Source organism: Cervus canadensis, chromosome 2, assembly GCF_019320065.1.
Source record: "Cervus canadensis isolate Bull #8, Minnesota chromosome 2, ASM1932006v1, whole genome shotgun sequence".
NCBI lineage: Eukaryota > Metazoa > Chordata > Mammalia > Artiodactyla > Cervidae > Cervus > Cervus canadensis.
The window spans coordinates 78694927-78719373 of NC_057387.1; the positions used below are offsets into that span (position 1 = coordinate 78694927).

A 24447-nucleotide genomic window follows, 5' to 3' on the forward strand; every position below is an offset into this window, starting at 1 on the left:
AGGGAAGCTTGATGTAATGTACTATTACTTGGTGTAGTTAAGTAATAGTACATTACTTCCCCATTGTACTATTATTGGGAATCAGTTGTTGCTTCTCCTGGCCTTAACCCTACCCAGCAACATGTTGGTTATGGGTATAGATTTAGGAGATTCTTAAAATCCCATGGACGGTGGAACCTGGTAGGCTACAGTCCATGGGGTCACAAAGAGTCAGACACGACTGAGCGACTTCACTTTCACTTTCAGCCCCTTTTTCTGCCATCTTAGTAGTTAAGCACTTAGTAGTTAAAGCACTTCAGGCACAAATTACTCAACCTACCAGTGTCTTACTTTTCTTACCCATTAAATGCATCTAATAATAGCATGTACTTCAAGGACTGTTGTCAGGATTAAATGAATTAACCTCTGTAAAGTGCTAATCACATTGCCTGGCTCCAAGTAAGTTTTAGTATGTTTGCTGTTATCATCCTCTCATCATTATTGGTACTTAGAAGTAACTCTTGTAAAAATGATTCTGAGACTCAAAGAACATTAGGTGTTTGTCCTCTTTAAAATTTCTTGTTTTTGAACACCTTGATTGTCCTGATTCCTATCCCAGATCTCTGTTCCTTGCGCTTCAGTTTAAGGGATCTGAACTAGTAGGGGAAAAAGTTTTTGCTATTAATGGAATATTTTAATAAATATACATCCTCTGTATATGTGTGTAATTTTAATAATTCACAGCAGTGAATTTAGATTGGGTTACAGTGGCTTATGTTACAGAAGCCTCTATTTTGCAATAGTATTTAATTATGAATTTCATTCTTTTTCAGTTAATCTATTTAATATTAATTAAAATAATTACTGAGACATTTTAGTTACACTGAATATATTTTACTATTGCAGCTACATGATTGCCTATATATACTCCTGTGAGCTGACTAGAAAATATAAGAACCATGTTTATTTTCTTGGGAAAATGCGATTTGTGAAGCAGTGGGAACTCAGTGACTCTTGGAAAATATCTCTTTTCCTTTACCACAGCCCCCAATCCATTACAAGAAAATGGGATAGCAGTATAAACATGTTTTGTCCCTCACTCTGATTATAACCAGAGCAACACTTGGCCAACCACTAGTAAACCAAAACCCCTACTTGAATAAAATCTGGTGGCTCAGAATCTTATGTTTTGTTAAAGATCAGTCTTTTTTCCATAGGAGAGTTCCGTTAAGATTTTCTGTGCCAATTTAATATTTTGGGAAAGTTAATAATTTTAGTGTCCTAGGAAGCAATAGGTTTATGTGATATTTGTGTATCTGTGACTTGTAATAATTGGGTTTCTATGTCTCTGCTCTGAATTTGTTTCTGCAAAAGTTTATATGCATATATAAGGACACACACATACACACATTTATTTTAGTTAAGTAAGTACTGAGTAGTAAAAGCAGAATGTCCAGTTCAAATTATATAGAAATATAAATATACATATATGTACATGTGTGTATTTTAAATGCACAAACACAAATACACACACACATGTTTTCACTCAATAGACGAGATAATATATTGTGCAAAATTATTTTATCAGGTCTTAATCAAATTAAAAATCAGTAGCGTTTGTTTTTATGTCCTATTGGAAAACAGTTGTATTGCCTTGGAAATACTGTGAGTTCATAAGTTGTGATTCACTCTTTTATTGATGTAAAAGAAAGCAATCTCTTATTATTCTTATAGGCTGGCATGTATGAAGCAGTTAATGAGGTTTATAAAGTACTTATTCCTATTCACGAAGCTAATCGGGATGCAAAGAAACTATCCACGATTCATGGTAAACTTCAGGAAGCCTTCAGCAAAATTGTTCATCAGGTAACAATTGTACTTTCTAACTTTAGTGTAAGTGGAGAAAACTGTCTTACAAGCTTTAGTGTTGCTTTGTACTAATGTCAAACTCGATCCCATGAAATGACCATTTTAATCAAGTTACAAATGAACAGTGTCAAAATGATAACTCATGGCCAAAGCAAGACTCATTAACAAAAATGAATTTAACTTAGAGTAGATTATGATCATCATAACCTTCCCACATAGGTTCTCTTTTTTCTTCACTTTTTTGAATTATTACTAGTTGCTAATTTTTTTGTGTGTTACTTTCTGTTTCACAGTGTGGGTAATAGTTATGAATTTGATTTTTTAAATTGATTTTTATTCATTTTCTTCCAAAAATGTTTTTATATTTATTAAATGATATGAAAGCTTAATAAACTAATATTTTTAATGATTTCAACTGAACTTTTAACTTTTTTCCAGATATTTTTATCCAGTCATCCTCTGGCATGTTTCTCATGTGAAAGTAATATTTAGTGAAAATAATTGGTTGTATTTATTTATTCAACTATAATAGTATGATTTCAGTACTTATTTTTAGTTCATGGGATCCACATATTATCTTTAAAATTAAAGTAAACTTTGTTTAAAAATGAAGTCGACTACTAGCAGTTGATTTCCCTGAAGCTAAATCGTTGGCTCCATTGAAATACTCTGAAACGTTATGTTAAGGGTCCTGCTTTCCACTTTTCTGTTCCCTTCCCTGTGCTCCCTGTGCTGTTGTCTGCTATTGCCGTCACCTAAGAATGAAGTATAGTATTGTTTTTCCACTTTCGTGTGCAGCATTAGTCCCACTTTATTGTCTTATCAGCTTGACTTCCTCTTTCTTGCCATGGACTAAGCTGTTCTAGATGAATTGATATAATCTGAAAAATTTAGTCTTAAATAGGGCTGCTATCCTGTTAAGCCAGGATTTTATTGTCATTTAATAAAATATTGGAGTTGTGAAAGATCATTAGAATTCTGGATCACAGCAGGTGGGTCTTTTTATAATCAGTTATACAGTTAAAGAAATCTCATTGCAGCTTCCTATAGGTTACACAAATTGCAAATTACACAGGTCAGGCCTGGAACATCTAGAGCGAGCAGCTTCCAAGAAACTTTCATCCATTTGTATCAGAGACATTTGAGCAAAATTTCAGTTTCTATTCCAGCTTACCCTGGGTACTTCAGTGAAGTGCAGCTCCCATTGGTTAGTGATCTAATTTAGACACAAATAAAACAAGCAGTTAGCTTTCTTTCCCCTAAATTTGTACTTTTTACTTATTAAAGTTTTAAATGGTGAAATTTTAGCTTCTAGGTTTTGAACAAGCAATTTATAAAATTATCATAGGTCTTAAGTGAAGGAATATGGTGTTTAAAATACTCTAGTGTTTTCTATATGGAGAAGAATTTATGGTATATAGTTTCTTACACTACTGAACTTCCTTTGGCTTTTTTTGTTCTTTTTAAACAGTTTTTTTTATGACTTGCCCTTTTTTACTTTTTTATTATACAGAGTACTGGCTGGGAGGTAGGTAATGTTTTAGTTAGTTAAAGACACTAATAGATTGATTTGATCAGATTTCTTATGCCAATGCTTTGCCCACATGTGCTAGCTGTGGGCATTCTGTTGCTGTCTGCTGTCAACTGAATTCATTAACCAAAGAAATTTTGTTAAAATACTGTAAGTTATGTTAAGAAATTTGTTATTAAGAGGTTGTAGGCAGTGCATGGAAATCCATATGTTACACTAATGATATTCTTTGGTAAATGAGCCACTTTGTTGTCACTTTAGTTTGTTTTTATCCTTTGAAGCATTTTCTTTCATCAACATTTACACACAAGATTTCCTTTTTTTAACCATATTGTTTCACCTCATTCTACAGAGGTCGATTTATGTGTTATTGCTCAGAGGTATAAATATAAAATATTTCATCTGATGTAAGATGCTGTCAATTGTAAGGTATCCCATTATTTTATATTCCTTTAAGAAAGATTAGAAAAACAAACAATCCCTGTGTATTAAACTCCAACATCCCATCAGCTGAAAAATGAATGCCAACCTCAGAGATACTAAAATATGGGCAAAAAAAATGTGCATCTTGGAATTGATAAAAGAGTATGTTAATTTGATCTTGAGTCACTTCACCTTGAGTATAAGTACTACTGAGGAATGAAATTCACTTTTGTCATTTGAATTTTGTTGGGGGCAGGGGAAAACAGATTGAGAGAACTTGAAATTTAATTTGACCTCATTTTCTGACAATGTTTGATAATTGTGTTCAATGAAGACTGTGTGCTTCCTTTTATGGAGTAAGTATAATAGTTAGGCTCATGAAGTTATATATAAATCAAATCTTACCTGAAAAATGCCAGAAAGAATTGATTACCTTTTTAAAAAATCTTTCTGTAAAGGAAAGAATTCTATAAAATAAAGAAATTCTACAGAATAATTCATTTTGATGAGGTAAAGCAAGGTATTAATAAGACAGTTTATTTAAAGCTGAGTATTAATATTTGTTAATTTTTCTGCTTTGCCTTTCAGTTTGTAGTCAGGTTTATGTTGATTAAACAGTTTAGGCTTTCTCTGTTTGGTTTTGCAGTTCTTGTTTTGAGACCCAGCTAGAAAACCTTCAGAATGAATGTTACTATTGCATTCTCTTCCATTTCTGAATTAGTTGCCACCTTTTGTTTTTCTTCAGATGAAACCAGTACTTTTAATCTACCTTAGTTCCTCAGATTAAATGTGTATGGCTTTTTTTATACCCAGTATAGAACATCTCATTTTTGTGTCTCAATTAACTTACATAGAGACTTTCCATGTTATCTTTGAGTCATAAAGTTCCTTATGGATTTCCTAACACAAAATGGAATTAGGTGAAAAGTAAGCATGAAAGAAGAGACATTGAACCTCTGAGCAGTTTATTACTAGTCTGCTTGATGCTAAATCGACCCCTGAAAGGTATAATTTTCACTGGTTATGACATTAATATTCTGTCATCATGTTTATTGCATGGTAAAAGTCACACGGACTTTATTTTCTTGTTTATATTCTTGTCACTACCTTTCACTGGACCTTTAGCTTTGTAGCTTCTAAAATTGTTGCACGTTTGTTTTTGCTTTTCCCTTGTAAAACTTAAGTGGATGCTTGCATTTTAAAAGTATGTTTGCTACCATTTGCTGCTTATTTGTTTTGAAATTTCCCTAATTAAAATGCTTTCTGTTTTCTCTTCTCTCTTGCCCCTGGTTGCTGACCCTACTCCCTACTTTTACTATTGTCTATTGTGGTAAGTTCCTCTCTTGTGAATATTTTTCTTTTTGACTCTGGGAAAACTTCAGTAATTTCATTTTTTCTAAAAGCTGTGGTTCCTAGCTAATTTCCTAGTATTCTTAAGGAACTCTCACTGGATTGAGATCCAGTAAGGATATCTGATACTATAGAAAGGGTCTTTGAATTGATAGCTCCTTCCTTGATCTGGGCTTATATATTGGCACTGTATTTCATTTTTCACTGTGCTCCTTGATTTGGTACAAATCATTTGAGTTGGCAGAGCTTTTGGGGGCTGTGTGTGTGAGTTTGTGTATGTGTGTGTAAAAGATAACTCTAAAACTTGATAGCAAATTTGGTTAAATATGTAAATTAACACGTCATGAACCTTTCTTAAATCATGGTGACTGTTACTTGCTCTGCCAATTTCAATATCTGAATGACTGGTAACTGTTTATTTTCTCTTTCCCAAGTACATTTATTTTCTTGAAATAATAGGAAATAAAGTATGTTTAAAAATTTCTTACTTATAATTGTATTTTAAATTTATTATTTCTGACTTTCTATATGGAAAATTATAGCCATTTTATATTTTGTGTGCACACATTTTATTTTAAAAGGTACATTTATCCATTCATCAAATAGTCAACAGTTTGTATTCAGAAGTAGATTAATGCAAGTTTATAATGTTCAGAATAATCATTCCCCAACTATTGATAACATAGTCACATAACACTGTTTCCATTTTTTTCTTCAAAAAATTACAACATATTTCACCATCCGAGGGGAAATATCACCACCCTAGTAGGTATATGTTATAGTCTCCAGCAAGGCTTGAGAAGATGGACTTAGCTTGTTTAAGCTGAAGTCTCTCTACTAAGTCACTAAAGAAAAATGAGGTATTCTAACCTTTGAGATTCATGCATGCAAGATAACTATATTAACTCTTTTCATTGTACTGGATGGACATGAAGATGAGCCAGTACTTTGGTTTTTATATGCTGAGAAATACTAGCCATAGTTCTGATGCAGTGTCTTCTGTTGAATTTTTATATGCTCTAATCCATGCTCTGGAGAAGGGCATGGCGACCCACTCCAGTATTCTTACCTGGAGAATTCCATGAACAGAGGAGCCTGGCGGGCTACAGTCCATGGGGTTGCAAAGAGTCAGACACAACTAAGCACAATCCATGCACGCTGAGGCTGCATGAGATAAATAAACTCATCCAAGTGAGTAAAAGAGCAGAATGGGAAACAGCAAGTTTTAATAGGTGATGGGCAGGAGGCTGAAAGAAGAAGAAAGAAAAAAAAAAGCAAAAACTTTTACAACAAATAGTTAAGTGTGACAATGTGACACTCTAAAGAAGAAACTAGACCTGTGTAGGGTAAAACATCCATGAGTGTTTATCTCAGGAAAGGCAAAGAGGTGAAGTCAGATATGAAGAAAGTAAGGCAAATGTGATGAGAAGAACTCTATGAAGAGATACTTTCTGATAGTTGATGACTCCCTAATAACTGGTATAGACCCATGACTAAGCACCTGATGATGTGGTACTACGGGCTGGGTTCTGCCCTTAATGTTACCTCTGATGAGAAAGATACGGACAGCAAACATTTATTTATTAGATGATATTGGACATGATTATTTTTTCCTGGACAGGAACATACAAAGGTTAAAATTGAACTTCTGATAAGAAATGTGATAGGATATACCTTCAAAGAATATACCTGGTAGGTTTATGAAAATCATCAACCTGATTTTCATAGTGGAGTGTGCGGAAAGGAGATGCAAACATGTAATAACAATTTCAGTAGAGGACAGTGTTGTAATATAGAGGAAGACAAAACAGGGAGGAAGGTATCCAGTAAATCTCAGTCACTCAAGGAAATTCTCAAAAACTCAAGGAAAACATCAGAGAAGTGAAAAATGGTTCAGGGATCATACTTATGTCCTAGTATTTGTATGTGAGTATATAGAATACACGAATTAAATAGTGTAATTAAGAGCTTGGACTCAGGTGTCAAATATATTAGGATTTAACTCTGAGCTCCACTGTTGGTCACAGTGTGACCTTGGGCAAATTATTTTTCTTCATTTATAAAAAGAGGGTGAAAATAATGATATCTGAGAGTTGTGGTAAAAATTGACATAACCCATGTAAAGTGGATAACCAGCATTATAGCACATGTGAAGTGAAAGTGAAAGTCACTCAGTTGTGTCCAACTCTTTGCAACCCCATGGACTATATAGTTCATGGAATTCTCCAGGCCTGAATACCGAAGTGGGTAGCCGTTGCCTTCTCCAGGGGATCTTCTCAACCCAGGGATCAAACCCAGGTCTCCTGCATTGCAGGTGGATTCTTTACCAGCTGACCAGGGAAGCCCTAACACATAGTAAATACTTTAAAAATGTTGGAGATTATTATTTTTATTGGTATTATTATTATCATCATCATTACTATTACTATAATTACTTGAAATCTTAACACAGTTTAGCTGTGAAATCTAAGAGGTGTTAGGTTCCCAGGTCAGGCTTTATGACTAAACAAACTGATAAAAGTGTATGTTTTTTAAGGGGAATAGATCTAATAGAAGACAAGGAGATTACCCCTGTGGGAAATACTGGTATGCCTATGTGAAAAATCAGTTAACTTGAGAGAAATGTAGTGGAGAACTATGGGTGAAGATGAAAGAAGTTCTGGAAATGATGTCAGTGTGGAAATATACAAGAGTCCAACTCAATGTTTCCTGCTAAATAAAGATAACAAAACTAGAAAAGACTTATTTGTCATAAGAGATTTCAAGCACTAGAGACATGGATAGATGAGTAGATGGATTTCCTTGTTTGGGACATAGTTTCATTATACACAGGATGGTGGGATCAGTGAGTACTGCTGAGGAGGAATAATTGGAGTGTGGGAGTGGTAGGAAGTTCAGAAAGAATTCATGACATTAAAAGAAGATACAGCTGGAAAAAATATAGGCTAGATTGTAGGAAAATGTTTTTTTGTTTTTAATTCAGAGGAAAAATGGGTATCATCCTGTGGTCCAAACCTCTGAAGAGGAAGTAAGATAAAGTGATATCTTTCTTGAAGATAAAGCTATATGATTAAACTTTCATGAACATGATAGAGTCAGTGGTTTTACATTAGAGAACTCTTTGTAAGTTGAAAATAAATATACTTACTCTACTGCACACACTCATTTTCAGTTCTAGTAACTCCTCTCTGATCTTATCTCCTTTGATCTTCTCGCTGCTGTATATTCTGCCTTGCCACTCTAGCCACTTTCTTGTTCTTCAAACACAAGAGAGGGCTCCTGTCCTTTGCACACAAGGGCTCCTTGGCTCTTTCCTCTGCCTGGAATGCACCTCCCTCCTGAGAGCCACGTGAATAACTCTTAAAGCTCCTTCACATCTTTGTTCACATGTCACCTCTTGGTGAGACCTGCCTTGACCACTCTGTTTTGTTCACAGATTTATCACCAGCTTCTATAAACAGTTTATTGACACATAGTAAACCTTCAATAAATATGTGAATGGATGCATGGTTACCTCATATACATTGTTTAATGAGTTTTACCTTCATTTTTATTCTTCATCTGTTCCTCCCACCCCCTCTTCCTCTTTCCCCTCCTTCCCTCCCCTTCCGCTAGAATGTGCTTCCTTCCCTCCCACATCCGCTTAGCCGTTCTTCTAGGTTATTGTAGAATCTCGTCTGTGTGTCACCTCTTTTGTGACCTGGCTCCAACAGGATTTATCTTTCATTTCTCAAGACACTTTTTACTAGAGCTTATAACCTTTTGTATTGTAATTATTTGAGTACATTTTTTTACTCTTGAGGAGCCAAGTCTTACTTATTTTTATTTTCCTATTCCTGAGGATGAGTTTGAGTGTACTCCAGGAGTTGGTGATGGAGAGGGAGGCCTGGCGTGCTGCAGTCCACGGGGTCGCAATGAGTCGGACATGACTGAGCGACTGAACTGTACTGAGGATGAGCAGTGGCTAACACATTATAAGCACTCAATATTTTCTTTTTTCTTGAACTGAATGTCAGTATGAGAAAGTAAATAAAAAGAGTTTAAAATGGCTCTTTAGGAACTAGTTCAGTTTAAGGCATTAATAAAATTTAAGTCCACATCCTGGAAGGTTGTGAGCCCACTGATCTCTACACTGATCAGATCGGTGTATGTTGTGTCTGTTTCTGGGATACCACACTTTAAAAGGTGCCATCAAAAGACTAATAAGGTGAAGACAGTGTAGTACTTCTCATCATATGAAGATGATTGAGGACTGGAAAGTTTAAAGGAAACAAGTTCTAATAGCAGTTTTCAAATATTTAAAAGGTCATAATACTGAAGATTTGGAATAGAAATCTTAAGCTGGAAAGCTCTGAGAGGAGTACAGCCAGGATAACAATATTTTAATATTTGTGCTTCCAAAAAGTAAATAAATATATATATGTATGGCATTTTTTTAGAAAAATCAATCACAAATTGTTAATTTTCTCAAATGCCTTTTTTATTTTCCAGGCAGTGTGGCCTTCATTTCTTGATTCTATTAAAATTTGCTATTATTGTTCCATTGGCTTATTAATGGTTTTAATCAGAATTTTGATTGAATATATTTAACCTATCTAGAGAAATTTCATTTGCTATAGAAGTCAGTTAATTTTGTCTGTTAAAGTTTGAAATAATTGAAACAGATTTTTTTTTTTTAGAAACCTCCTTTCTTTAACTCTAGAGACATTTTTCTTTAAAACTATATTTCTTCTGGACAAAATGTGGAGATATTTTTAGTCCACTGTATGTTTTTTTGTTTTGTTTTTATCAGAAGGCTGGTAAATTTAGGATCAGAATTTTCCATTTTGCTTTATTATCTGTTTCATTTGTAACTTATTTTACATACCCCTTTGCCTTTGCAGTAAGAAGTAAGTAAAGGAAAAATAAGTATGAAACTTACTAGGCTTAAAGAGAATTGAGGTATATAAACAGTCGTGTGTGACTGTGTATAAAGGCACTACCACAAAATCCTTTGAAACATCTTTGTATCTAAAATGTAAGAGTTGCACAAAAAGCTTCCAAGTATTTTATCTTTATCGAGAGAATTTGTTTTCAAATCTTCTGTGTAAGAGTGAAGGTGACCTTAGCATACTTGGGATGAATGTGTGTGGTTAATGTATGCAGTGGGTGGTTTGGGTACTTTAGAAAAACCAACTCTTCTCAATTTTTTTTTTTTCTTCTTTCATTTATGTATTTTTTCCTTCCTAATTCCATTTCTAGTTACTTTTACACATAACAGTGTTTTTTATTAGCAGAGGGATACTAATTGTAAATGTTTTCCTTCAGTGCTTCAGGATGGTCTTGACATTTACTGATCATCCACTCTGTGCCAGATGCTACACTTGGCTTCTAGCTTTTATGATCTCATTTAAAATATGAAAAGAGCTAGTAATATAAAGGCTAATAATGGTAACTAAATATGTTAGTGTTGTTTTTAAATATAACTTTATAGTATGCTCTAATTTTAGGATAATTAAAACACAGTTTATTTTGTACTAAGCAACTTTTCTTGCAATAAAGAAAATAAGTTATTTATCTCAATTGTATGGACTTAGAAGAACATAGACTTATATGGGACGTCACTTGGTACAGTCCCTGAAAAACACATGCCATATGTAATTCAGTAAAAGTCTTAATTGCACAATGTTATTTGTTAGAAATAATGAAGAAAAGATTATTTTGTTTTTACTTTCATTTGAGAAATAATAAAATATTGTAGTTTTGAAATAAAACTTTTGACATTGTCTTGAGATTTTTATACTAGTAGCAATCTAAGCAGAATGTGTACGACAAAAAGTCTTTGTATTAAAGTTTCTCTGTTTTCCTACACCTAGGATGGTAAGCGGATGTTTGGCACCTATTTTCGTGTCGGTTTTTATGGAACTAAGTTTGGGGATTTGGATGAACAAGAATTTGTTTACAAGGAGCCTGCAATAACCAAACTCGCAGAGATATCTCACAGATTGGAGGTGAATACTGTGGTGGTTCAAAATGTCATCCTTAATTTGTATTTTCTATGATGAATAGACTTTTCAGATCCAGATCTAATCCTTTAATAAGCCAGATCCTGCCAAATAATCTACTCCTTTAGGGTATAAGGATTTTTGATAGGTACAATAATATTCTCTTGAATGTTTAAAATCTTTGATATCAACAGTAAAATATTATTATTAATTTCATTTTTTTGAGAGTCTGTTTTCACACGTATTTTAGAAACCCTGTATCTTTCAGAATTACCATGATTTGTGGAGAAATATATATAGTATTATCCACATTTTGTAGAAAAAGTTATAAGGAATTAATAATCATGGAACTAGAACTAGGAACCCCAAGACATTTTTGACCCAAGTGCATTATCTTTTTGGCTTAACTGATTCCCAGTGAAGTAATCTTTAGAACTTAAAAGCTTGAAATTGTACTTTAAAAACACTTCTTAGAATCCCTTAACCTTTATACAGCTACTTAATTTTCAAAATAAATGATTAACTTTAATGTTTATGACACTAACCTGTCTTTTCTGCTATAGTTGTTCTTTCCAATCTTTCTCTGTCCTTGTTACTCCAAGTGTGGTCCATGGACAGAATCTGCATTGACATTACCTGGGAGATTGTTTGAAATGCAGAATCTCAGACCCCACTTCAGACCTTCCGAATCGAAATCTGCATTTTAACAAATCCCCAGGTGATTTGTATAGACATATAAGAGTTTAGGCTGGTTTTTATTCTCAGCTGATGTTAATTTCTTCAGCATTCTGTTCTTATTGGTGACTTCACAGGGCTCAACTTCCACAAACTGGTTTTAGCTGTGACTTCTTGTTTTTTCAAGAGCCTGTTAAGTCTTGGGAAATTTTGAGACAGTGTTTTTCAAACTTACTGAGTCATAAAAGTTATCTTTGAGGTAGGAGTGTCTGTTCTTCTTTGAGGATTCAGACTTAAGTTTTCCTTTTGAATAGTTCCATCTTTTGCCCATGCTGCCACTCAGGGTCATGTGGAAAAGGCACTACATTCTTGACCCAGGGTTACCTTTTCAAAATCTGAACTTATACAGAACTTCAACAAGTTAATGTTTTTATTTGGAAATTCTGAAACATTACATTAATCATTCAGAAAAATGAATGCTTGTTCATTGACTCATGTCTGTCAGAAGTCAGGCTACAGGTCAGTTTGATGTATACTACATACACATCAAATATAATGAATTTCTTTTGTCTCTGCTTTTCCCTTTTTGTTTTTCTTGAGGATCTCTTGTGGAATCCTGTATTTTCATTGGTGAAAATTAATTTTTTTTATTTTGTATTATTTAAAGTGAGTAAATGGAAATAATATCAAATAAATATGGAGTAAGACCCTGTTAATTTGATAGACTAAATATAAATTCTGTGAATGTCAATAATTTTTATTTTATAATCATTGACATCATTTTATAAGAACTTACTAAATGGCTTCATTTTGTTCAGGAGTCTCCCTCAGAGGCCTTCTCTGTTTTCTACTACTGTTAACTTCATGTGAAAGATTTCTTTTTCTTTGTTTTAGGGATTTTATGGAGAAAGATTTGGAGAGGATGTAGTTGAAGTAATCAAAGATTCTAATCCTGTGGACAAGTGTAAATTAGATCCTAACAAGGTATGGTTGATAGACTGTGATGCCCCATAGATGCATCTTTGAGACTCTGATTTTGTTGGAGGAAGACTAAATACCAAATAATAATTTAACAGTGAATAAATGAAGGACTTTTTCATTTCTCAGGCCTATATTCAGATTACCTACGTGGAACCATACTTTGACACATACGAGATGAAGGACAGAATCACATATTTTGACAAAAATTATAATCTTCGTCGTTTCATGTACTGTACACCCTTCACTTTAGATGGTCGTGCCCATGGGGAACTTCATGAACAATTCAAACGGAAGACCATTCTGACTACTTCTCATGCCTTTCCTTACATTAAGACAAGGGTCAATGTTACTCACAAAGAGGAGGTAAGACTCCAAATAGGGAAATAGAATTAGTGGAACAAGTACATTGAAGCCATTGAGAACAATGTGGATATAGCATTGTGTATGGTAACATACTAGAACTTGACCCATTTTTATTTTTTTATTTTTTCCATGTCCAGTTTTTTTTTTTTTTTTTTTTTTTTTTTATTAGTTGGAGGCTAATTACTTTACAATATTGTAGTGGTTTTTGTCATACATTGACATGAATCAGCCATGGATTTACATGTATTCCCCATCCCGATCCCGCCTCCCACCTCCCTCTCTACCCGATCCCTCTGGGTCTTCCCAGTGCACCAGGCCCGAGCACTTGTCTCATGCATCCAACCTGGGCTGGTGATATGTTTCACCATAGATAATATATTGACCCATTTTTAGTCATTAACTTTCAGCTTCTTTTCTAAGTCCCGTATTCACCCTCAGCTTATGCTTTGTTGATTTTTTTTCATTTAATGATCCAAAGTTTCAGAATATATTATTAGATAATACTTTATAGTTGCCACTTTTTTCTTATTTTAATTGATTGTGTATAAAGCTCACTAAATATTTTTCAATCAATACACTGGCCTCATTAGATGTTATTTCACCCAGATCATCTTAACACCAATTGAAGTTGCTATTGAAGACATGCAGAAAAAAACACAGGAGTTGGCATTTGCAACACATCAAGATCCAGCAGACCCAAAAATGCTTCAGATGGTTCTCCAGGGGTCTGTAGGCACAACAGTGAATCAGGTGGGAGTGTTTGCTAATACTGTGCACTTTAAGTTATAAATGGAATTTGGAATGATTACAGTATTATATTTCCCAGAGATCACAAATGTGTTACATCAAGTGAAAATATGTTAGAAGTAGTTGCACAGATACTGAAAATATAAGAGGTTAAACTGAAATAAAGATTTTAAGGCCTTTACCTCCTAAAAGTCTATGTGATTTGGAGTTTTTACTTCCAAATGATATAACTTACTCACAGAAGATTACCTTTAATTCAGAATATTAGGAGCATATTTGGAATGCTTGGGGGAAACTGTTTTCACAAAATAAAGTGTCTAACAATCAGTGGACTGACAGCCGATTGTCCGTATCCTGACAACTGTTATGTCTAAGATAAAGAATATAAAAAATACAAGGCAAAAGGCATTAATGAATACAATAGTTAGTGCTTTGTCTCCTCATTTTCTTTGAAATATGAACTAAGTTAATTGCTGTGGGCAAAAGTATAGATTTGGCATCAGGAAAAACTATAAATGTTGTCAGAATCGGTCTCTGAAAAGTTTTAATATAGGCATAGTCATATATGTATTAAGCTTAAATGCAGCCATCTTGGTGCTAAGAAAAACAAATTTGGTAAATTCTATTTCTGTGAATATTTAAAAAACAAAAACATACTTTTTGTTTTATTTTCTAATTTTACAGGGGCCTTTAGAAGTTGCCCAGGTTTTCCTATCTGAAATACCCAGTGACCCAAAGCTCTTCAGACATCATAATAAACTGCGACTTTGCTTCAAAGATTTTACTAAAAGGTATTCAAAGTTTTCTACATAAAGATACTCCAATTGAGAGGATTTAATCCACAGTTTGATGTGAGTCTTCAGGGATTATTGAAAGGAGAGACTATAGGAAAATGGTTCACAATGAGACGTAGTCTGCGTATAACTTACTACTCCATATGTATTTTATATATATATATGTGTATGTGTGTGTGTGTATATATATAGATCCCTGCCCCCCAATTCTCTATGTAATGCCATGTTTTAAATTTTGAAAATGAGAGAAACCTCGATTCACAAAATCTTTAACTTTAAACTAAGTTTGACATTTAACTAGTTAACTTTGAAAGCTGTTATTTATTGTGAACATTCAGTGTGAGAGTTTCTGTTTCTCTTCCCTCAGAAAACATATAAGCAGCAAACTTGGAAGCAAAAAATTTATCTTCAGACCTCTGTTTTTAATATATGAAGTAAGGATATAATATCTACCTGACCCAGGGAGATGGTGCAAATTAGATGAAATAATACTTGGATGAATTGGGGCCTCCCAAAACACCCCCAGATTGGATGATTTGCTAGGAGGACTCAGTGGACAGCATATAGTCATATACGTGGCTATGGTTTGTCAACAACCAAAGAGTAGAAAGTATAATTAGCAAAGGGAAAAGGCACGGGTGAAGTCTGGAGGAAGCCAGATACTGGCTTCCATGGGTCCTCTCCCAGGGCGGTCACACAGAGGTGCTGACTGGTCAGCAAAGAATCGTGGCAGCCTGTGGGAAATCATGTCCACCCGGGAAGCTCAGTAGAGACTCAAGTGCCAGCCAGGCTTTTTGTTGAGGGCTAGTCATGTAGGCACCTTCTCCCTGACAGTTAGCAAAATTCCAGACTCCCAAAGGGAAAGCAGCATTTAACAGAAGCTATAGTGTTGATGTAAATGTTCAGGCACGGTGAGCCACTCCTGCTGCATGTGACAGGAACCCTTCCCAAATCCAGATTCCCAGACGGGAACCCAGGCCTGCCGTTACCTCTTTTCTTCACAAGTAACATCCGACACATAATAAACAGGTGTTCGGTAAATGCAGAATTTTGAAACAATAGGGGAAAAGAATCAACAACTTGGTACTGATTCCTGCTTCTCTCACACTATGAGCACAAAAGAGGGAATGATCATTTTGCATAGTGTTGTCAGGGAGTATTTCACACAGGAATTAACATCATAAACAAAAGTACAGAGTACAAAGTATTAAATGTCACTGTTGTGTCTAACTCTTCTCGACCCCATGGACTATAGCCTGCTGGGCTCCTCTGTCCATGCAATTCTCCAGGCAAGAATACTGGAGTGGATTGCCATGCCCTTCTCCTAACATATATGGACCTTGAAAATTAGAGAAACCAAGGAAGCATTTCATGCAAAGATAGCCACAATAAAAGACAGAAACAGTATGGACCTAACAGAAGCAGAAATATTAAGAAGAGATGGCAAGAAGGCACAGAAGAACAATACAAAAAAGATCTCAGTGACTGGGATAACCACAGTGGTATGATCACTCACCTAGAGCCAGACATCCTGGAGTGTGAAGTTAAGTGGGTCTTAGGAAGCATCACTACTAACAAAGCTAGTGGAGATGATGGAATTCCAGCTGAGCTATTTCAAATCCTATAAGATAATACCGTTAAAGTGCTGCACTCAGTATGCCAGCAAATTTGAAAATTCACCAGTGGCCACAAGACTGGGAAAGATCAGTTTTCATTCCAATCTCAAAGAAGGGCAATGCCCAAAATGTTCAAACTACCATACCATTGACCTTTTTTCACATGGTGGTAAGATAATGCTCAAAAGCCACCAAGAACAGTACGTGAACAAAGAACTTCCAGATGTTCAAGCTGGATTTAGAAAAGGCAGAGAAACTGGAGATCAAATTGCCAAAATCCACTGGATCATAGAAAAAGCAAGAGATTCCAGAAAAACATCTACTTCTGCTTCATTGACTATGTTGAAGCCTTTGACTGTGAGGATCACAAACTATGGAAAATTCTTAAAAGAGATGGGAATACCAGACTGCCTTACCTGCCTCCTGAGAAACCTGTATGCAGGTCAAGACAACAGTTAGAACTGAGCATGGAACAACAGGCTGGTTCCAAATTGGGGAAGGAGTATGTCAAGGCTGTATATTGTCACCATTCTTATTTAACTTATGTATAGAGTACATCATGACAAATGCTGGACCAAATGAAGCTCAAGCTGGAATCAAGATTGCCAAGAGAAATATCAATAACCTCAGATATGCAGATGACACCACTCTTATGGCAGGAAGTGAAGAGGAACTAAAGAGCCTCTTGATGACAGTGAAAGAGGAGAGTGAAAAAGCTGGCTTAAAGCTCAACATTCAAAATACGATCATGGCATCCAGTCCCATCACTTCATGGCAAATAGGTGGGGAAACAATGAAAATAGTGACAGACTTGATTTCTTGGGCTCCAGAATCACTGTGGATGATGACTGCAGCCATGAAATTAAAAGACGCTTGCTCCTTAGAAGAATATGACAAACCTAGACAGCATATTACAACCAACAAATGTCCATATGGTCAAAGCTATGGTTTTTCCAGTAGTCATGTATGGATGTGAGAGTTGGACCATAAAGAAGGCTGAATGCCAAAGAACTGATGCCTTTGAATGGTGGTGTTGGGGAAGACTCTGGAGAGTCCCTTGCACTGCAAGGAGATCAAACCAGTCCATCCTAAAGGACATCAACCCTGATTATTCATTGGAAGGACTGATGCTAAAGCTTCCATACTTTGATCACCTGATGCAAAGAACCAGCTCATTGGAAAAGACCCTGATGCTGGGAAAGATAGAAGGGAGGAGGAGAAGGGGGCGGCAGAGGATCAGACGGTTGGATGGCATCACCAACTCAATGGACATGAGTTTGAGCAAGCTCCAGGAGATGGTAAAGGAGCGGGAAGCCTGGCATGCTGCAGTCCATGGGGTCGCAGAGAATGACACAACTGAACAACTGATCAACAAAAAAATGGACCTTGAAAGATGAATATTAGTTTTTTAGTCAGAAAAGAGGGGAGGGCTATACTAAAAACAAAAAACCCAACATGAGCAAAGTTTAGAATCTGTTCTGAGAAAGATGAATAGTGAAGCTGGAACTGTAGAATCTCTGAAGACAAGTAATCAAACACTGGTGGAAGTGTTTGTGGAAGTACCATTAAGTAGATGACTTGTTAAGTAACGAAGCAGCATCAGAACCATAGTCAGAAGCCAGTCTTTGACTTCCTATTCTGGTTTCTCTTATCAAATCATTCACTGAAAGGGTTTATTTGGGTAGCAATAATTTCACTTTACAGCACCTTTGTCATCAGGAAAATATGAGGAATGCTAACTTGTTCAAGTCTCTCAAGACAGTATTTTATTCTCCCTGCAATAGCTGTCATTAATTGTTATCAGTTTCTCCTGTGTGAACATGGTAAATATCTTTTTAAAAACTTCAGATAGCTTCATTGGACGTCTGGGATTTTATAATCTGATTATTGAGCTAGATCACCTTATGGGTTTGGTTACAGAAAACATGGCTCCTAATATATGTTCTAGATGAATGACCAGAGTAAAGAAAGCAAGCTTTTTGTAGAATTGACTGACTTCTGTTGTGACTGACACATACACACTATTATGTATAAAATATCTTCCCTTGTAGCTTAGTCAGTAAAGAGTCTGCCTGCAGTGCAGGAGACCTTGGTTCGATCCCTGGGTTGGGAAGATCCCTTGGAGAAGGAAATGGCAACCCACTCCGGTATTCTTACCTGGAGAATCCCATGGACAGAGGAGCCTGGCAGGCTACAGTCCATGGGGTCGCAAGAGTCGGACACAACTTAGCGAGTAAACTACCAGCACCACCAAGGACCTAATGTATAGCACAGAAACTACTCAATACTCTGTACTGACCTATATGGGAAGAGAATCTAGAAGGGTGAATAGATGTATTTGTACAACTGATTCACTTTGCTGTACAGCTGAAACGAGTAACGCAGCATGTAAATCAAGTATACTCTGAAAAATTTTTTAAACATTGATTTTATTATTTGGGAGGTTTCAAATACGAACCAAAAAAACCCTGCTGTGATTGTGAGCTGGATGATCTTGGAACAATACATACTTCTTTAGGCCATAGACACTAATAATGCTTATTTTCTTTCTATTTTTTTGGAATTTTTACTATTACTACAATTCTAAAACAGATGTCCTCTTCTTTGTGTTTATTTACTATAAGGTAATGAATTCCTATAGTTTGCAGGTCTCCTTAAGGGTTAAAATAAAGAAAGTTTTCTCTTTTAAATTACAAAAAGGCAGAAAGCCAAACTACATGGTTTAAACCTTACAAGTCATAGCAAATACTATCTTTGATTTTTGTGTGTGTATATTTGTTTTATGTTAATATGCATATTTGTTCTACCACAACTGTTATATATATATATATATATATATATATATTCTTAAATTCTTATTTTTCAATTAAGCTTAAAACTATTATTCTAATAGTTGTATTATCAAATATCTGAATTTAAGTTGAATTTAAGTGTGGTATAGTAATGAAATGTATTTTTTTTCTTTTGCCAAATTAAAGTATTAAGCTCAAGATTACTGAGCCAAAGTACATGAACATTTTTATTGACTCCTAATATGTAATCTGTTCCAAAAAAGTTCTAAGTAGTAACAGTGCCAAGAATGCAAGTGTACTAGTTGCAGTACACCTTTATGTAATGCCTTTTAAATACGATGTCTCTTATTAATCAGTTTAAGTGGTACTTCAGTTTGCATTCTTTTATTCCTAAAAACAATAAAGTTTTTTTTTGTATTTACTCTTTACATACTTTTAGGTATACAAGCCCTAGAATATCTCTTATACATCCAGAAGTAGTTAAAGAAATAGTTGAATAGTATTCTTTATAACTAAAAGAATGACAACAAAACACAAAACCAGGAGACAACCAAGATAGCCATCAACAGAAGAATGAATAAATCATGGTATATCCATAGGTTCAACTTCAACCATATAATACCACATCTTTTTCCAAAGTGTGTAAGCCAGTTAAATTCTCATCAGTAGTGTTTGGGAGAGTTCCTATTGCAGTGTAACCTCTCCAGTATTTGATATTATCTAACAACCTAATTTTTACCAATCTAGTGGGTGTGAAATAATATGTAATTATGGTTTAAATTTGCATTTCTTTGATTACCAGCGAGGTTGCATGTCTTGTCATGTGTTTATTAGCTATTTCTCTTTCCTCTCTGTAAGGTTCAAAGTTCTGTTTTTTATTTGCCATTTTCCTACTGAATTCTTTTCCTTACTGATTTCTAAGTGTATTTACATACTGGAAAAGTAATCCTTTATCATTTGTATCATAGACATCCTTTCTGAACTTGAGTCTTGGCACTTTTTTTTTTTAATAAATAGAAGTTGTTAAATTTAATATTGCAAAATAATTCAGTCTTTCTTGTTATGACTGTTGGTTTTTGTGTCTTAAGAAATTTTTTATCCAAGGTCAGAGTATGTTGACTTCCTAAGCATCTATATAATAGTATCTCTCAAATTGAGTATAGCCCAAACAAAAGGGGAAGAAGGCAAAAAAGGCCTTTAAAACAATTCTTTCAATTGATTTTTGCATATGGTTCAAGGTGGGGGCCTGTTTGATTTTTTGTCCATACTGGTAACTGAATATTATGTGAGGTAGCAGTCAGATTTCTGTTCCCATATGGTTGTGCAGTTGACGTGGCACCACTTATTTCAAAGATTACTCTTTCTCCACTGCTTTACACTGTTAATACATCGAGTGCTCACTTTGTGTGCATCAGTTTCTAGGATTTTTTTCTTCCATTGTTTTATTTATCTCTCTTTGACTAACATGCTGTCTTAATTACTGCAGCTTTATAATAAACTTTTATAAATGATAGAGCAATTCCTGTCACATTTTGTTCAAGGAAAGAGAATTGACTCTTCCGGTCTACAAATACGGTATATTTCTCCGTTTACTTATATCCTCTAAATGTTTTTCTAAAATTTTTCTGTAGAGACTTTATCTTTTCACTTATTCTTTGGTATTTGATATTTTTATACTTTTGTTAATGGTATTTTTAAAAATTACATTTTGGGGGACTTCCCTGGAGGCCCAGTAGTAAAAAATCTGCCTTGCAAAGCAAGGGCCGTGGGTTTGATCCCTGGTCTGGGAAAATTCCAGTTGCTGTCGGGCAGCCTAGCCCATGTGCCAAAATTAAGACCCAACACAGCCAAATAAATATTTTTTAAAAAATAAATTTATTTTCTATTTGCTGTCATACAGAAATGCAATTTATTTTTACATGCTTTACATGAGAATATTGCCAAATTCACTTGTTAATTCTAATAATTTATGTGTAGAACCTTTTCCTTACTGTACTGTTTAGGATCTCTAATAAACTGTGCTGGACAGGAATAATGATAGAGGGCATTGTTTTCTTATTTCTGATCTAAAAGAAATTTTTCATCATTGAGTATAATGTTTTCTTCATGTATTTTGTAGATATTTTTAATTAGGTGAAAGAAGTTCCCACCAGTTTGTAGTTATGCTACAAGTTTGTCATGACAGTATTTTAAAATTTTATCAGGTGGGTTGTGTGTAGGTAGTAGGGATGTAATATGGTGTTAGGACAGTTTCTTACTGTTTGGGAGTTTTGCACCTGTTTTAGTAGATGAGATTGAATTACAAGCTGTTTCTTATAGCCCCCAGCAAGTTTTGGTATCTCAGCCTTGAAAAGTGAGTTTGAAACTCTTCTCAGGAATAGTTGTTTATTCCTCCTATACTCTAGAATAGTTTTTTTATATATTCAGAATTGTCGTGTTACAGTGGGATTATCTATCCTTAGACTGTTACGTAGAATTTGCCTGTTTGTGTTTTTTTCTGTGGGTAGATTTGTGATTTGACTGATTTGATGTATTTGATGGTTTTTGGATTACTCATATTTGTAGTTGAGTGTTTTGATAAATCTAGAAAAGTAGAATTTCAGATTTGCATTAAATTGTACATAATATCCTCTGTGCATTTATAAACTTCTGCTATATTTGACGTCTCATTTTTCATTTCTAGAAGACAATACCTGGCCTTCTCTCATTTATTCTTGCCAGAGTTTAGTCTATTTTTTTAGATTTTTCAAACAACCAACTTCTGCAATTTTTAAAATAGAGTTATCATATTTTATATTTTATTTTCTTCCTTACACCTAAGAGTTCATTCTTTTCAAATTGCTGATTAGCTCTTCAGTTTTAGCCTTCTTTCCTTAGTATAAGCATTTAAGGCTGTACGTTTTCCTCTAGGTATCACTTTAGCTGCATTCTACAAGCATTGATAGGTATACTTTTTTTCCCCATTTATTCTTATTAGTTGGAGGCTAATTACTTTACGAGAGAGATACGTATACTTTTTAAACACATTTTCCATTTATCTGTTGGAGTCCAGATAGTTTTTCTTAAATAATTTGAATTGAATAAGCAATATCAAACTATTCAATTTTTTTTTTTCACTGAGAAGTCATGGCCTCCTCTTTTGTGACCCCATGGACTATATAGCATGCCTGGCTCCTCTGTACCTTGGATTTCCCAGTCGAGAATATTGTAGTGAGTTGCCATTTCCTTCTTCAGGGAATCTTCCTGACCCAGGGGTTGAACTCACATCTCCTGCATTGGCAGGCTGACTCTTTACCACTGAGCCACCAGGGAAGTCCATCTATTAATTTAAGAAACTTATTTGAATACAGGCAAACCACTGTGCCAGATGCCATTGAGTAGATGAGTATGGTTATATACCTTAAAGAACTTATAATCTAGCAGTGATGTGTATGTGTGTGGGGGGGAGGGGGTGTCAGATTTAATATTAAAAAATACATAATTTTCAACTGTGAAAACTGAAAGTGGAAATTAGATTTTAAAGAAACTATGTTGGTCCTCGCTTCCCTACCTTAAACCTAATTGCAGGAGAGGATGTTTAACATACAACAGACAAAGTGAATGCCCTCATCATGGTGTGTATATATATATATATATATATATATATATATATATATAGCACTAAGCCTTCAAACTATGTCAAAAGAAATCTTTTGATGACACACTGTTTTCCCTAGGTGTGAAGATGCCTTAAGGAAAAATAAGAGCTTAATTGGGCCAGATCAAAAGGAGTATCAAAGGGAACTGGAGAGAAATTATCATCGCCTTAAAGAGGCCCTACAGCCTCTGATAAACCGAAAGATCCCTCAGTTATACAAGGCAGTATTACCTGTTACCTGCCACAGGTATGCATGTTTTTTTCTTTTATTTTGTATCTTCAGAAAAATGAAATCCACTTGAATTAAATAGTGAATTTGTTTACCTTGTATTAAATGGCTTCAAATATTATGTCTTCTGAAACCTACCAAGTTCAACTTCTGTAAGCTTTCTGTCAGCTATACCTGAATCAGCCTACCAGATAAAAGTCTGTGATAAAGAGAATAATAAAGTCAAGTTCTCATACTAACCAGGATACCACACATAAGTTTTATTTTCTAAAACTGTTTCTTTTAATGTCCTGTCAAAGTTTCTGGTATTTCTATTGAGAATTTGCTAGAATATACCCTGAAACCGGGTATTCATTTCCATTATCCCTGACAGTAAATAGTATATAATATGTCCTTCTAGATTTGGATCAAAACAGATAACTGCGCTGAGTATCAAGAAAGCATCACTATTTTCCTTTATTTTCTCAGTGTGACAAAATTAGAAGTGGAAATAACTTGGAATGTTTCTACAGCTGATCCTAATTTTATTTGAGTAGATAATTTAATCTAATTTTAGATTTCTCCTCTGTAAATTACTTGCCTTGAAGAAGTTGTGGAAATTAAATGGCATGTCAAGTTCCAAGGACAGCACTTAACATTTTTACTTTTAACCCCTGAATTCTGGACAGGGCATGATAACTGCTAAAAGTAAACTGCATTCTTTGCATTTTTAAATCAAAATGTACATACATCTCTTGAATTATTGTGGTAATTGGTAAAACCAATATTTTACCACCCCCTTTTTAAAAAATTACAACAGTGAAGCTATTAAATTATACTTACTTGATCAAGTATTTGGAAGGCATTTGAAGTTGCTTATATAAACAGCATGTATGCTATTGATACATAATCAAATTCTTATCTGGTAATATTCGCTGTTCTTCAGTGACAGAATATTTGTGTACTTCTAGACCTCTGAAAATGTATACCAAGTGGACGCTGTATGTCACATCCCCTGCAGGGAACATGTAGACAGACCATGTACAGGAGCAGGAGACCAAAAGGCCTGTTTTAGAGCCCTTCTCTGGCAAAATATATTTTACTATGCAAGACACCCTAGGTGGTTTCCTCTTGAAACCCTTGTTGGAAAGCAACACTAGTCCCCTCCACTTTTGGCTTCCCTTTTAGTCTTTTCGGAATGTCTGACTATTTCTTGCCTCTACCTACCTTCACCAGTCTTCTATTCATTGGTCAAAGGTCCTGGGATAGAGTGCTGGGTACCTGAAATAGTCAGGTCTCCTAATGCTAGTCTCACTTCCATCAAATTTCTCCAACTCCCTTCAGTGGAAAGACTTATTGTTTCTGTCTGAAGGAAGCTTCTCTTACACCAGTATCCTGAACTGTGCCTTCTACTATGATGGTTATTCCTCCAAACTTTAGTTTTTAGTATTTGCAGGCAGTTTTTTGGAGCTTAGAAAATACTTTTTCTTGACAAACT

General features: G+C 34.8%; 1 protein-coding gene across 5 annotated transcripts in view; it reads left to right on the top strand.

The window, feature by feature from the left end:
* Positions 1-24447, top strand: part of DOCK7 (dedicator of cytokinesis 7) — a 184372-nt gene that overhangs the window by 158658 nt on the left and 1267 nt on the right. For 2 of the 5 annotated variants that reach the window (XM_043461118.1, XM_043461121.1), the window contains 8 exons: positions 1714-1845; positions 3362-3376; positions 11017-11142; positions 12706-12795; positions 12919-13155; positions 13762-13905; positions 14587-14693; positions 22821-22988. In XM_043461118.1, the coding sequence (XP_043317053.1) occupies positions 1714-1845; positions 3362-3376; positions 11017-11142; positions 12706-12795; positions 12919-13155; positions 13762-13905; positions 14587-14693; positions 22821-22988 (1019 nt within the window). Of the gene's footprint in view, positions 1-1713; positions 1846-3361; positions 3377-11007; positions 11143-12705; positions 12796-12918; positions 13156-13761; positions 13906-14586; positions 14694-22820; positions 22989-24447 lie in introns of all 5 variants that reach the window. The other 3 variants (XM_043461119.1, XM_043461122.1, XM_043461120.1) reach the window with 2 other exon arrangements.